This window comes from Phodopus roborovskii, unplaced genomic scaffold, assembly GCF_943737965.1.
Source record: "Phodopus roborovskii unplaced genomic scaffold, PHOROB, whole genome shotgun sequence".
Taxonomy (NCBI): Eukaryota; Metazoa; Chordata; class Mammalia; order Rodentia; family Cricetidae; genus Phodopus; species Phodopus roborovskii.
The window spans coordinates 6,459,811-6,476,303 of NW_026125506.1; the positions used below are offsets into that span (position 1 = coordinate 6,459,811).

The window sequence follows — 16,493 nt, forward strand, 5'->3', positions numbered from 1 at the left end:
CTGAGATTACAAGTGTGTGCCAGTAAACCTAGATTACGCAACATTCTAATAGGAACTACTTCCATGCAATATTTAAACACCCAGTAAATGCCAAACGCTCACAAAGGAGGTAAAAAGGGTGTTTTATATAAAGGTACTAGTGACCCAAACTTGCACATGTCACCTCACTGTCCCCTCCCCGATGTCGGAACAGTTCGAGCCCTCTGTAGTTAACATTTTGGACATTTTTCTTCATTGATGTTTTTGGTGTTGATTTTTAACTTTTAAAAATTATTCCTTATGGACTGGGGACATGACTCACTGTAGGTGACTGTCTAGTGTGTGCATGGCCCTAGGCTACATCATTAGCATCATTTAATGAGAAAGAACAGGGTGGCATGAAGGTATCTTTTACCCTGGTTGCGGAGGTTTGGGTACTGCCTTGACTTTTTGCACCCAGGAAGAGAAAAAATTTTGCCCATCCTGGGTGGGAGTGTGAACTGTGCAGCCACCATCGACATCAGTATGAAGGCTCCTCAGAAAACTAAAGATAGAATGGCCATATGATCCAGCTATCTCACTCCTGGGTACTTACCCGAAGGAGACTCAGCGCAGCCCAGAGATCCACGCACATCCGTGTTTACAGCTGTAACATCCATGATAGCCAGGAGATGAAGCCCACCCAGACACCCAGCTGCGGCTGAGTGGGTAGAGAAGACGTGGTCAGGTTCAGGGTGGGATTTTATTCAGCCGTGAGGACAGCACGAAGTCAGGACATTGGCGGGAGGGTGGGGGAGCTGCAGACCACGATGTTTCTCTCGTATCGGACCCTAGGCTTGTGTGTGTGTGTGCGTGCGTGCGTGCGTGTGTGTGTGTGTGTGTGTGTGTGTGTGTGTGTGAGTCATGAACATAGAGACAGGAAAAGGGGACAGTTAAAGGGGAGGGGGCACCTGAGCGGAGGCAGAGGCTGACAAAGGAGAGGATAATGGATGCAGGAGGTTTGGGAAGAGATGAGGGGGCTGTTTGGGGAGAGGACGGTGATCAAGAGGAATGGAGCAGGGAGGATGGAAGAGGACAGTGGAGAGGCAGGGAGAGGGTGAATAAGAGTGGAGAAAATGTACACACACAGGCACACGTACACACACATACACACACATGTACACACATATACATGTACACATGTACACACATGTACACACGTACACACACACACACACACACACACACACACACACGGTACTTTGTGTGCTAACTTATTTGGGATCTGGGGGTGCTGGTAGAGTACTTGCCCGGCCTGTGTGAAGCCCAGGGCTCAATTCCCCCAACACAGCCTAATCCGGATGCAGCTGCACACACCTATAATCTCAGCATTTGGGAGGTGGAGGCAGGTGGATCAGAAGCTCAAAGTCATCTTTGGCTGCATAGCACGTTGGACATCAGCCTGGGCAACATGAGACCCAGAGTCAATTTGTTTTCTCACTTCATACCCAAGCACCTTCCTCCCCTCATCCTTCTTCCTGCCTCAGAAGCCGAACAGTCAGTCCTTGCTTAGGGCCAAGCACCCAGAGGTGCTCTGTGCATCTCGTTTTCTTGCATCTAGTCTCACGGCAGCCCTTGTTCAGAGATGCCATGTAACTTGTCTCAGGCCACCCAGCCTGCGACCTCTTTGCTGACAGATGGTACCCCAGACACACTTGGTGCATGGCATCTTCAAGTTCACAAGCCTCAACCAATCGTGAGGAGTCAGAGGGAGGGAGACATTGGTCTTCATCCATAGGTGAGACGACCCAGCCTTCTTCACCAAGCCTTGGTTGCTCTTTTGGAAAGGCTTCCGTAGCTTACATAGCCAACTCCGTCTTCAAGTGTCATTAGCACTACATTTTTTGGTACAGCAAACCCTGATAGGGTCCAGTGTTGTGGCTCATCTGGTGCTGATTGCCAGGCAGGGCATAAAGCAGCCACAGCCCAGAATCTGTAATCTACATACAGTACTATTTATAAAATTTCACTTTGAGAGCAACTCACCGTGGGATTTTATTCTTTTCTCCTTACATTGAGCAGTGGCTAGCAAACATTTCTGTAAAGAGCCGAACGATTATTTTAAGTGTTCTAGGCCATCCATTTTCAGTGTCAACTACTCAGCTCTGCAATTGTAGCCTAAAAGGAGTGCCAGACAATATGCAAATGAAGGGCTGTTGTTGTGTGCCAATAAAACTTTATTTAAAAAAAAAAAAAAAGCAAAGGGCCAGATTTGGAGGTTAGTCAACATGTTTGCTGACGCCGACTGTACTTTTGCTCCAGAAGCCATTGTGGAGAAAGGGCTTGGAAAAGTATGAAATTTGTCTACGGGGACGGGGGGAAATTGCACAGGTTCTAAAGGAAGAAATGGGCGAGGTGGAAAGAACGTTGTGAGTGAGCTGTTTCTGGGAGCTGAGGAAGATAAAGACTTCCCAGTTCTGTTTTCTGCGATAGCTGTGTGCACCCTTGGAAGGCAGGTGGACTCAGTGGGCGGGACAGGAGGATGAAGGCTTCAGGGATGCCACTGGTGGATAACTCGTATGCCCAGCTTCAGCCTGGCCTCCCACCCAGCCTCTGAACAACTTCACTTTTTTTTTCTTTCTAAAGTAAGAGGTAGCAGTTTAAGGACCCAGAGGCAATTCCCCACCCACAAGGGACTCCTCCTGCCCTCCGAGGTAAAAGCTGGTGTGTCACAATATTCCACTCTGGGAGTCCCTTTTCCCTCTTGCTGGAGCCCAGGGTTATTTCCATTACACTCCTCGAGTGTGATGCAAGGCGTGGCAGGACGACATCCCAGGGTGGATTTAGGTGGGAAGGAAAAAACCCCTCAGAATTTATGATTATATAAGCAAGTTTCGGTGAGAAAGCATAGATCTGAGGAAAAGATGGGCAGGTTTCCACATCCAGGACACTGGGCGCTGAGCTTGGTCATAATGAATGCGTCTATGGACAGCCCTGCAAAAGGCGTTGTCGTTCGGGACCTTCCAAGGCGCAGCTCTGTGTTAGGGCGCTGACCCCCCGATGCGTGGAGCTCCAGCTTTGCCCCCACTGTGACACAATGATCATGGGGCAGAAAGCTGTGTTTTCAGGTTGTATCTGCTTTCTCCAGAATTCACAGAGATCACAACCGCTGTTGGAGAAACGTGACACAGAAGGTTCCTCTCTGGGGTGTTTGGGCAGAGCTAATGGCTGCAGTGTCCACCGGGGACAAGACTCGCAGGGAGACCTGTGTGGCACACCTCTCTCAGGGATGCCTCTACGCAGGAGGAGCCTGGGAAGGTTGGTGTCAGGGTCTTACAGTGCCTGTGACTCAAGGCCGTTGGGTGTCCCAGGGCAGGAAGGCCTTCTTTTTCCTTGCTTAGAAAATAGGTTTTAAAAAGTTTTCTGTGCGTGCGTGGTGTTTCGCCTGCGTGTGTAACAGCAAAACTAGGAGCTGGCAGAATAGGAGGTGGGGCCTGCGTGGAGGCCGGACTCATTGCTGTGACACCAAGAATCGAACCCACAGATTCCTCCATGACTAAGTAAAAGCCTCCTCTTTGCCAAATCCCCGAGACCGCACCCCTGATGGTGCATTGGAGACCAGGCCTTCGGCCCACCACACTGTAACCTGGGAACCCGACAGGAACCTGGGAACCTGGCTACTCTGTCAGGGACTCCGGTGGGACCTGTGATCTGTGCTCTCTCTGCAGCAGGGGCTTCAGGCTCAGGCTTGAGCTTGAGAACTGTAAGCCTAGGAGAGGGTTGTCTGACCAGGCATGGCCCAGGCCCAGTTGGTTGGGGACACACCTGTACACCGGGGGACACTTTGGTGTATCTCTGCTTTCTACTTGTAGATGCCAGGGTCAGCCCTTGCCCCCAAGTCCTGACAGCCTAGATATCAGATCTCCCCTGGAGGACACAGTTGCTCCTGGCTGGGAACCACTAAGCGGTCCCCACCCCACAGTGGTCTCTATCCCTGTCCTCGTCAGTCCAGCCATCTGAATTGAAACGTGGAGCTAAGCAGAGGGAGGACTCCCAGCCTTCTGTACCTCTGAGCTGACACCATGGCCCTGGGCCTCATTATTTAAAAATAGTCACACCATTTAAACTTTCTAACAAAATTTCCCTGCAAGGAGAGGCTAAACATGGAAAATCTCAGCCCCAGGGACCTGTGGTAGTGGTTCCCCTAAGAGCCTGGCTGCCCCAAGTGGGGATTTGGTGGAGAGCTTTGGCCTTCATAACTCAGCAGAGTTCTGGATCCCTTCCACACACCAGGGCTTCCTTTCTCTGAGGAGCTGGGTGGCAGGTCCCTGGGGCTCAGCTGCCTGTCCCTGCAGGCATTAACCCTGAGACTCTGCTTTCCATTGCTGCTTCTTAGCCATGCGATTTACTTTTCCAGGTGACCTGAGTGTGGGAGGAGACACATGACTCTGGGAATAGGGACATCATGTGATTTGGATGGCCCTAGTTCTAATTCTGCCTCCATCACTAACCTGGATGGGAGCTGCTGGGCAAGTCATCCAGTTTCCTGGCTATACTTCAGTTCCTGAATGTACAGCAGGTGCCATAGGACTGGGAAATAGCTCAGTGGTAGAGCGTCTGCCTATCACGCATAGGGTTGGGGCCACCTGTAATACTGCAAATCCAAACCCAACTAAATACAACACACACACGCACACGCACAAACACACACCTCAACCACACATCACACACACAGATACCACACACACACATCACACAAACACACACACACCCATCACACACACACCACATACCACACACACACACAAACACACGCAGACACACCCACCAACCACATATCACACACACACACACACACACACACGCACACGCACAAACACACACCTCAACCACACATCACACACAGACACACACAGATACCACACACACACATCACACAAACACACACACCCATCACACACACACCACATACCACACACACACACACAAACACACGCAGACACACCCACCAACCACATATATCACACACACAGACACACACACACACAGAAGGGTGGGGGCATGGCTCAGTGGGTGGCGTGCCTGCTGGACAAGCAAGAGGACTCAAGTTCACGTCAAGCACCCAAGTAAAAGCTGGGCGTGGGAGCACACGCCTGTGTAACCCAGGTCTAGGGAGGTGGGGACAGGCAGATGCTGGGGTCACTGGCAGGCTAGCCTACCCTGATTGGCGAGCTCCAGGTTCAGTGAGAGACCCCGTCTGCAAAACAAGGTGGAGAGTGATATTAGCTTGTGGCTTCTCCACACTCTCAAGTGGGCACCTGCGCCTGATGAAAAACATTCCCAATTGTTCTTTTGTGTCTGAACTGCTTGGTGTGTGTGTGTGAAGCGTATACAAAGTGGAGGCTGGGGTTCCAATCTGGACCTTAACTGATTAAACTCGGTCGAGCAGTTTAAACAGTATCGATGCATTTGGCGTACGGACATTTGAAACACTCGTGGCAGCTTCAGGAAATAACTTGTTGGGTTGTCCTGTGAGGTGGCAAGCCAGACAGTAACATTCAGAAGCTGGCCGCGCGATTCAGTGGCTCAGCGCTATGCTGCTGCGCACAAGACCTGGGTTCGTTCCTGAACGCTAGGAAAATTAGAATACATATAAGAAAAACCTTCATAAATATGCTGAACTCTCTGGTGAGGTTGTACCTAAATTGAATTCAGTTTCAGCTGACACGGCATGTCTAAACCAGCTGTTGGATTATACACTTCAGACCAGAGCTGGAGAGGGTGCATTGACCTTGCTACATTCTGACAGGTTGGAAGACTATCAAATATACAAACTGTTTAATTTAGACACGACTCTGATGGATTTAATGATCCTTAATGTGTATAATACATCCCATGTCTTGACTTCGTCTAAAGATATCTCACCCAATTAAAGCTTAACCCTGATGAAGTTGTGAAGTTGTTTGAGAGTGTTGAACCCTCTGATTGCCTCAGCTGATCAGGGATCAGAGAGTTCAGTAACGATATGATCTGGAATTTATTTATTCTTTGAGACAGGATTTCTCTGGGTTGCCCTGGCTGCTCAGTAACTCACTTTGTAGACCAGGTTGGCCTCAAACTCACAGAGATCCACCTGCCTCTGCCTCCTGAGTTCTGGGATTAAAGATGAGCACAACCAACTCCTGACTGTAACTTTTTAAAAAAGTGGTATGAATTTAAATTTTTTAAATGTATGTGAACATGTGTATGTGTGTGTGTGTGTGCATGAGTTTATGTGCACCACATGCATGCAGATGCCCACAGAGGCCAGAAGAGGGCGCCAGATACCCCTGAAACTGGAGTCCAAGCAATAGTGAATTACTCAGTGTTGGGAATTGAATCCAGTTCCCTTCAAGAACAGTTTAAGTGCTGTTAACTGCTGAGCCATTTTTTTCATCCCTGGATTTTCCCCCCATGGGTGCTAAGAAACAGTTTTATTCACTATGTTGATTATTTATGTGACTTAATTTTAATTTCACTGCCATAGTTATGTGTCTTGGTTCTACTGCGAAGCTGCTTAGCCATTGCCTTGATGTGGCTGGATTTCGGGACATACATTTTCTAGTTCATTCTGGTCGGTCCTCCTGTGTCAGTCTCCTAGATATTAGCTACATCTCTGTACCCCCACACCTGGCTGTCTCTCCTCCATGTGGTTCAGGTAATGGGTGATAAGTCTGCAGATTGCTCAGGGTACACTGTAGATGTTGCTTGGCTCTGGCTCCCAGACCCATAATTTGCCCAGGACCGCAGGTGTGGGGCTCAGAGCTTCTGCCCAGCCCTCACCTCCTGCCCTTTAGTGTAGCACCTGCCCACTGGCCCATTCTCTTCATGTCCCACTGCCATTGACCTTTCTCACTTGGTTCAGAATGGACGTACAAAGGATGGGCCCCCTCCCTACCACTGTGCATTTCCCACACAGCAAGCATACCCGGCTGGAGAATCATTAAGAGGAGGGAGCTACAGTGAGTGCCTGGTGGATGGAGTGGGTAGGAGGTCGGAGGTCATGTAGACTGACCAAACTGAAATTGCATCCAACTCAGGTATGATTTGGGCCGGGATGCTTTTAAAAGTTGAATGCATGAGTTCGTCAGCTCCCCTGAAGTCAGTGCTGGACAAGACTGGGAGTGCATAAGTATTTTGGGTGCCTCCCTGTTCCAGAAAAGTTGGAAATGATTGCAAGGGAGACACAGATTTGAGTATGTATTTTTATCCTCCTCAACACTGTACCTGTGCCTTCTGGGTGCCGTTTCCCAGCCTCCCCTACACCTCAGCCCATCCACACAAGGGGCATTACAGCCGCTCGCTTGCTGCTTCAACCGCGAAGAGTCAAGGACAGCCATGCTCCCCCAGGATAGTGAAGTCAAACTCAGAGCTGAGCTTCTTGCCTCTCCGAACTACCTGGGGACCTTGTTTAGATGGAAAGGGAAGCCCCCAGTCCCAGGAGTCCTGGGGGCTTGGAGTGGAGCCGAGCAGGGTCTTAGCATGTGTATTTTTAACAAGAACCCCAGGCAGTCCTGTAGCAAGCAGAGTCTGATGACTTTGAACTCAGGGACGGGACAGGCTTGCAGCCACTTGGTTCCTTTTAGCTGTGCTCATGGCCTTAGGCAGGGTTAGACTCACTCTGCCTCTATTCTTTTCCCTCTAAGAGGACTTACCTGGGATGACAATTACATTTGACATTAGTGAAACCCTTATCCCAGAGCCTGGCATACGGCAAGCGCTATGGCCCCGAATTCTACTATGACTAGATTCTTTAGCCGATGAATTAATAGTGTTATTATCAACAGACTAGTAGATACAGCAAGTATATAAAAATCAACAAGTGCCAAATTTTCTACAAATACAGTATGGAGATGGTTGTATTTCAAATTATATATGAATATTCACGTTTGCATGACTCTATATTACATTATAAACATGACTGTATTATGGCAGCGTGTTATTATTATGTTAATATTATAGCAATGCTGAGGCTGGGGGTGTGGCTCAATGGTTAGAGCACTTGCCAAGCCTGCCTGAAGCCCTGGGTTTCATCCCCAACACAGCATAAGCAGGGTGCGGTGGTGCACATCTGTGCCGAAGTGGAGGCGGGAGGGTCTGTCCTTGGCTACACCGTGCATTTGTGGCCAGCCTGCGCTATGCGAGCCCTGTCTCAGAAACTATAAATATTCTAATAATGCTGCTAGAGGAATTACTGGAGGCTGAGTGTACACCCTGTGTCTTGCTAGGACGCTTGGCTCTCTGTAATATTCCTTACTAGAAAGAGCGAAGGAAGAGACAAAGATGGGGCCGGAGGAATGGCTGTGCTCAGTTCCCAGCATCTGTTCTCAACTGCTGCCGCTAACTCCAGCTCCAGCGGATTCAGTGTCCTCTTAGGACTCCATGGGTATCTGCACTCACGTGTATGTGTACACACACACACACACACACACAGATACACAGAGACACACACAGATACACACAACACACACACAGATGCACACAACACACAGACAGACAGACAGACACACAGACATAGACACACACACACACAGTCATACACAGACACACACACAACACACACAGACACAGGCATACACACACACATACACAAAGGCACACACACACACACAGACACACACACACAAACACACACACACACTTAATAAAAAGAATCTTAAGAAAGAGAAAAGCCATCAGCTATCTTGAACCCAAAGCAGTGGGCAGTGCATCCTTGGGGTCCACGCAGGGCAGAAGACACAGGCCCCTCCCCAGTAGGGAACCTGCCTCTAGATGCAATAGGGTTGGTTGTTTGAAACCTTCTCAGTCAGACAGTTTTCTCCCCTGTCAGGCGGGCCCCTCCTGCAGGGTGTTATGACAATGGTCGCCCTGGCAACCTCGGGAGGGCCTTAGGCCTCTGGTTGCAGCTTCAGCTATTTTATTACCCTGGCAGGGTTTGACAGCCCTAGAGCTTTGCCTGCACAGCCAGGGAGCCAGTCCTGCCCAGGCTATACCTTGGGAAAAGGCTCAGGGCTTCATTTCTGGGGGCCTGGTGGACATTTCCAGTGGTGCACATTTATCAAAAGATAAAAAGAAAAGAAAAAAAATGGACAGACTACTGGCCGTCTGCTGGGCAGAATCTAAATGCTGGGGAACACAGGCGGAGAGCCGGTGCTCGGAGGGAGATGACAGGATGATGGGTGCGTGGTGGTGGGGATGTGTAACCATGGAAACCAGTAAACAGCATCATTTGTGATAAAGAGCACTACCCAGGATGTGGGGTGTGTGTGTAACTGGGTGTGCCCTGCCTCGTTTGGGAGGTGAACTCTACAGGGTGGGAGGGGCCACCCCTGGTAGGAGGGACAGTTGCCAGGTCAGACCCTGTGGGTTCAGGACCGTTAGTAAAGAGGCTGCGGGAGTGGCGTGCTCAGGGCAGTCCTGAGGCATAGTGGTTCTGTGCTGCCCACAGGCTGGCTGTGTCATTCCTGGGCCCCAGTGTGTCCCACATGTGTCATGGGGTGTGATATGAACCCCAGCCCCAGAGAACTGGAGGATCGAGTGCATGCCCCTACTCATCCTCATACCCTGAGTTCCTCTCAACTTTCCTGACCCATCTGTTAGGCAGAAGCATCGTGGGGGGGGCGGTTGGCTTTAGGCAGTAGCAAACCAAACTCTTGTGTGTTTCGTACAGGTCTCTGCAGTTTGTCTTAGTTTAGATTTGGAGTGGAAAGTTTCCTGTTTCCCATTAGGGATTTGAGACACGATTATTCTTAGAGCTGTCACATGTCTTGACTTTTAATTTTTTTTTTGTTTATGCTGCTAAATTTACCGTTGTGCTAATATGGAATACAGTAATAAGGCGTGGGGATGCTTGGATGGCGTCTGGGCCTGCAGACGATTTCTATTTGCTTGTGAGATGCAGGGCTGCCCTCTGGTGTGTATATGGAGAACTGCAACCTAGAATCCCTGCACCCTTAGCCAGGCTTGGAAAGGCACCTGTGACCCCTTCAGAAGGTGGGTGCTGTAACTTGCTTTTTGTTTTTGTTTTCGAGACAGTGGTTATCTACCGCCCTGGCTGTCTCAGAACTTGCTCTGTAGACCAGGCTGGCCTCGAACTCAAAGAGATCCACCTGCCTCTGCCTCCTAGAGTGCTGGGACTAAAGTTGTGTGCCGCCACCACCTGGCGGTTGCTGTAATTTGAAGGTGGACCCACTTTTTTCAGTTTAGCTCTACTGAGACTTAAATTGACCTAAAAATCAACTAGGCCACCTCGTGGGACGAGGCCACTGGGTGGGGTGGGGCACTGGGTGGGGCCACTGGGCGGGCAAAGCCACCAAAGGCTCTTACCCTGTGTCTGTTTCAGTGGAGAAGCAAGGAGACACTCTGAAAATGGGCATCAGGTGTCCTGAGTTCGGGTCTTGGCCCTGCTACTTTGGGATGGGAGGGCCAGCACCCCGGCCTCCACATTTCCTTATCTGTAATACAGTCCCAATAATATGATCCCTGTGTCAGCATGCCAACACATTCAAAGGAAGAAACACATCAGGAACCATCTTTCAGAACTTATTTAGTGATGTTGAAGGATTTAATTATTATCACAGTGAGTATTGGCTGGTTCTGGGACTCGAACCTAGGACGCTTCACGTTGGCCATGTGCTCTGTCACTGGGCTATACTTCTGATGTTAAAGGACTTATAGGAGCCAAAATATACCCAAGGGTATGTTCCTGCTTTGCACAGGTAAAGGGATTCTCTCTCTCTCTCTCTTGGTTTTTCGAGACATGGTTTGTCTGTATTGCTTTGGAGCCTGTCCTGTCCTGGCACTCACTCTGCAGACCTGCCTGGCTTCGAACTCACAGAGATCCTCCTGCCTCTGCCTCCTCAGTGCTGGGATTTAAGGAGTGCACCACTGCCCATCCAAGGGCTAGTTTTTCAATGCAGAGATTCTGCGGGCAGTTATAAGCTACGATAGAAATGACTCACTAGAAAATGAAATGGACAAAGAATGTAAGGCTGCCCTAGAAAACCATTAGACTTAGCAGGTATTGAATGACCCTTGTCAAATAGCTGCGTGCCTCTGAATGCTCTGGCTCTCTGAGCTTACCTGAAGGGGTGTGGCTTACCTGGGGGGGGCATGCCTCTTGTCTTCGGAACACCTCAGTCAGGAAGAGCATCGCCCCTCAGGCAGAGGCCAGGGGTATGGTGTAATAAGCTTTGTGCTTAAACCCACCCTCCCGTCCTGAACCCCGTGAGAGATGGAAGGAGAGGCTTGCTTCCCTCAGCGAGCCCAGCGCTCCCGCCATTACCGTTCTGTGATAATGGCTCCTTGCTGTGTAAGAAGCTGGCCCGTCCATTTTGCATCTCAGATGTCCAGGCTGACCCTTGGCTGCCCTTCTCTTTTGGCTCTGATCATGTGACCTTGCAGTTTGTGTTTACCACGTTACCATCACATGTAGGGTGGGGCTTTCCACCTCAGTTAACCTAATCTAGAAGTCATGGTGATGCTAAAGCCTGTCAATTTGACAATCAGGATCGAGTATCTCATGTTCCAGTAGTTAGACCTCAGTTCAAGACCTGGGTGGAGCTTGATGGACTTGAATCAGTGATGGCCTTGGGTTAGTGACATAACCGTTGTAGACTTCAATATTTTCCTTTGTAAAATGCAGAAGGTGGTTAGAACACAAGGACTGAGTGATTAATGGAAGGTGACAGCCATGATGGTGCTGTGACCTTAGTATCAGGGAAACAATATTTCTACTCAAATTTCCAGCCATCCAAATGACTTTACTGGGGTTGGAAACTTTACTGGGGAAGGGAACACACTGCTCTTGCAGAGGAACCAGGTTCGGTTGCCAGCTTCCACACAAGTCTGGAACTCCAGTTCCAGGAAATATGCCCTCTTCTGGCCACTTCAGGGTCCTATATGAACATAGTACACATAAATCCATGCAGGCAAACACACATGTATACATAAAATAAGTTAATGAATTAAAAGCAAATGGCACTATCAAGCCAGACATCACTATACACATCTGTAATCCTTGCATTCTGGAGGCTGAGGCAGGAAGATGAAGAGTTTAAGTGCAGTTTAGGGTTAACAGTAAGACCTTGTCTGAACACACACACACACACACACACACACACACACACACACACATACTCTCAGAGAGCCCCTCTGTACTGTTTGTTGTCTATGTTCTTTTCCTTGGGATTAGGAAAATCATAGCTTTGGAAAGATTTTTAGTCTAAAGTCAAAGAGATCAGACATTGAATGATAGCTGATATATCTAATTTTTTTTTACTATAGTTGTATGTGTGTGTGGTGTATATGGTATGTGTGTCTCACATGTTTGTGGGCATATGTGGGATGGGGGTTGCCCAAGTTGGCCTTGAACTCACTTACAAAAAAGACATGCCTTTATTAGTATTAATTATGTGTAGATGTTTGTCTGCACATATGTATGTTCTAGTCATTATGCTAAAAAACCAACCACAGGTGTAACTATTCTAATATTACTGTATGGATCCGAAGCTTAAGGAGCTGGGTTACAGAGTCCCTTTTGTAGTTGCTGCATGGTGTATGTCATGAGTTTCTGACAGGTGGATTCTCAGGGTGTTGAGAGTCCTTTGCTCTTTCAAGCAGAACTGTAAAAGTAAATAAATAAGTGCTTGGACACAGTTACTTTTCAAAAGATGTCCGCCATAGTATGAGTCTCTGGACATGGAAATGTTGGGTCAAGGATCTATGTGATGACAATGTCGGTCCACCGAAAAGAGGAGGCAACATTCCCCACCCCCACCTCAGCAAAATACCAAGGTCTACCTGGTTGCCCATCTTCACCAACACGGTGACAAATGTGGGGGCCATATTAGCCCTCTTTGTGATGCTGTAACAGAAGTCGGGTACTTTACATAGGAAATAAATGTATGTGGCTCATGACTCTGGTGGCCGGAAGATCCAGACAGCCTGTTGCTCTGGAACTTGACTGGGGAGGAGGAGGAACTGGCTTCTTGCAGAGGGGACAAGGACAAGGGGCCCAGCCCTTTAAGCAGCCGCTTCCAAGAGCACTAGAGCAATCCCTTCTGAGGCTGGGGCTGCCTCCATGTCTGATTCACCTCCCTCTGGGTATCAGCTCCCATCTCTCAGTCTTGTCCCACCGCAGACCAAAGTCCCCGCAAACCACGTGAGGTGGAAGGCTGAGCCTCACTGTGGGGGAAACAGCCTCTACTGCACAAGACTGGCTGGCGTTAGCGCGTGCGCGCGCGCATAGCAGGGCTTCTCGCCTGCCCGTGCCCCCCCCACCCCCCGCGGCAGAGTCTGTGAGATGTGTCCCTGTGTTCTATGTCTCTGCAGAGCAAGCTGGTGAAGTACTTCAGCCGGCAGCTGTCCTGCAAGAAGAAGGTGGCTCTGCAGGAGCGCAATGCCGAACTGGACGGCTTCCCCCAGCTCCACCACTGGTTCCGGATCGTGGATGTGCGCAAGGAAGTCCTGGAGGTGATCACAGGCAGTCCCGACCCCCTTGGCCCTCACTGGCCAGAGACTGCCTTTGCTGCTTCCTACATGGCAGGCGTGGGCTGTGCCCAGCACAGACCCGGGCACATAGTAGGCCCTCAATACATGTGCCCTCAATACGTGCTAGACGAAGGCTTGCAGCAGGGTCTCACATGTATCTGAGTGGGACTGTTAAGGGCAAGGTTGCAGAGTCAGCATTTGCAGTTGGGGCGTGGCAGTGGCCCACAGGCAGGACTTCATTCATATCTGCCACTAAATGGAGTCACTTGTCACTCTAAGCCACCATGTTGACCGGCGGGCGCTGCACATTGACTCTTGCTGTGGTGGCGATATTCCGTGTTTGTGCTGTCCGAGAGAGCAGCCACTGCACACATGGCTCCTGGGGCACTAGGGTTGCGATTAGTGTGGGGGACCAAGGACCTGGATTCTGAATGGTCTTTCATGTGAGTGACTGTCGCCAGCGCTGCCATACTGGATGGCAGCCATCAGTTTTTGCACGTGGATAACGGAGTCTGCGGGGTGGCCCAGCAGGTGAAGGGCCCGAGTTCAGGGTGTGAAGGCATGTGCTGGCGAGGCAGGAGCAGGTGGATCCTTGGGGCGTGCTTGTATTTGCGCATGCGCGTGCGTGCGCGCACACTGCTATTGTATACTCCTCCCTCCTCCTCCCTGTCTTCTTTTTTCTTCTAGTCTCACGTAAGCCAGGCTAGCATTAAACTCACTCTCCAGCTACAGGTGGCCTTGAACTTCTGACCCTCCCACCTCTGTCCCCCAAGTGCTGGTGTCCTGGGTGTAGCCCCAACCTCTCTTTCCTTAAGTAGCTGCTGCGTGAAAGAGGGTGACCCCCATAAAACGTCCAGTTCAGATCAGGGCGGGGCTGTTGACAGCACCAGTGAACAGCTCAGGGCTGTGCAGGAATGATCTTGACTTCGGGGGCCTTGGACGCTTTTTAGGGACTTTCGAGGTCTCCCTGTGATCTCTGTGGTACAGGGAGAGAAACACCACACACAGCACACCCACCCCCCACATGCACACACACACACACACACACACACACACACACACGAGTCGCCCCTTTTAAATCACAGGCTTAAAGTGCAGTTGGCCCCGCAGCAAGGAGAGGACATTAGCTTGTGTTATCTGTCCCACTTATCACCGCTCGTCAATACCACACAACCTAAAAGCACCTGAAAAAAATAATACTAATTGAATAATCATCTTTATCAGGATGGCTTGTGGCCACATCTGTGACCGAGGTCTTGATTGCTAATTGATGCAGGCGGGCCCAGCCCACGAGGGCAGTTAGTTTATTCCTAGGCAGACCGGCCTGGGCTAAGGAATGGGAAGCATGCACTGTTCCCCAGGTCTGCTCCAGTTCCTGCCTTGCGTTTGTGTCCTGAGTTTTTTCAGTGATGAACTCTGACCGGAAAGTGTACCCTGAGTAAACCTTCCTCCTGAGTTGTTATTGGTCAGAGTTTTCTCAGAGCGTGTCCCCCGAAGGAGGTTTACCCACACTATGTTCCTACTTGTCTCTAGGTGACTCAGTTTTTGTCTCCTGTCCCTACCCTGACTTCACAGTCACTGTCTTTGGCTTTTGCCCTGTAGGGTTTTTTTTTTTCCTTCCTTTTTTTGATGAAAAATAGAATTTATGAAGTCTGTTTTTGTGACTCTGTATGTTATTGTAATACATAGTCATGGCCACAAGAGGGCAGAAAAGCACACTATATTGCCTGTGAATCACCATCCACAGATTTATAAACATTATTTAAATAATAATATACTCTGCCTGTGTAAAGCCATTCACTACTGTTAGATACTGTGAATGAAGATTCTTATGTGCACAAAGATCGAGGAACTTGTTGGTAATGTTGCAGACTTATTTAGGACAAAGTTTAAGGAGGGGACTATGGGCAGGGAAAGGGCCACCTACCCCACACATTGCTTCCTCTTTCCCAACTCCTTTGCTCAGACAGATCCTTTCCTCTGCTCTGTACTATTCCTCAGCCTTACTGCATAGCCTCATGGTGCTCAGGAATTTTCAGGACTCCTTTCTACCCTCAAGCCACTCATGGGACTTGGGCTGCCTTCCTTTTAAAGGCTCTTAAAGGAACATGACTCCTAGACCTTGTGGGTGCGTCAGAAAGGAAGCTGAGAGTGGGGGAGGTTTTGTGTCTAATTGGCTTGTTTTGGGTCCACCTGGCCAAGTTCAGCAGAGCATCTTCTCATAGAAGTATGAAACAGGGACCTGTCCCTGTGGGGTTCAGAGGCTGGACTGCGTGTGTGGATTGTTGGTCCTGTATGAGTGTGCACCTACACTCAGCACCTCCATTTTATAAGAGAGAAGAGCAAGGTTAAGTGACCCATCTAACTAAGTGGCAAATGGGAGACTCAACCCCAAGTTCAACCGTGTTTGTATAGTGTGGTGTCTCTCGCTGGGTACCAGCAGAGGGCAGTGTGGAGGCACCTCTGCAGTTCTCCTGAGTGCCACAAGGAGGTGGTATGGAAACGCCACACCATTCTGTCTGGCCCAGCACTTGGGTTCCAGGTCCAGCTGACTGCCTTTGTCCCCTTCCCTAGGAGATCTCCCCTGACCAGCTGAGCCTGGAGGACCTCCTAGAGATGACAGATGAGCAGGTGTGTGAGACGGTGGAGAAGTATGGAGCCAACCAGGAGGAATGTGCCCGGCTCAACGCCTCCCTGACCTGTCTCAGGAATGTGCACACATCAGGTGAGCAGCCCAGGAGGTCAGCCACTGTCCTTCAAGCTTCCTGTGTGGGTCAGCACATAAGAGAGTGGACCCTGGAGAGCCAGCTCAAGCGTAGAGATGTAGAGATGGCTGTGAGACTTGGAAGTAGGTCGGGGTTTGAACGCCACCCTGCAGAGGATGGCTCTCTATGGGTCCTGGATTATTAGGGTCCTGGTGTGGGAACTTTGGGAGGCCAGGGTCTTCCCCCTCAGACACTGGGAAGTGGCCTTGCCTTCTGAGTAGCGGTTCTGCTTATTCCTAT

The 16,493-nt window shown here is 49.8% G+C and overlaps 1 protein-coding gene across 1 annotated transcript in view; it reads left to right on the forward strand.

Annotated features, from left to right (window-relative positions):
• Ksr2 (kinase suppressor of ras 2) overlaps positions 1-16,493 on the forward strand; it is a 313,418-nt gene that overhangs the window by 58,355 nt on the left and 238,570 nt on the right. Inside the window, exons 2-3 of the mRNA XM_051176529.1 lie at positions 13,330-13,470; positions 16,063-16,213. Of these exons, the coding sequence (XP_051032486.1) occupies positions 13,330-13,470; positions 16,063-16,213 (292 nt within the window). The remainder of the gene's footprint in view (positions 1-13,329; positions 13,471-16,062; positions 16,214-16,493) is intronic.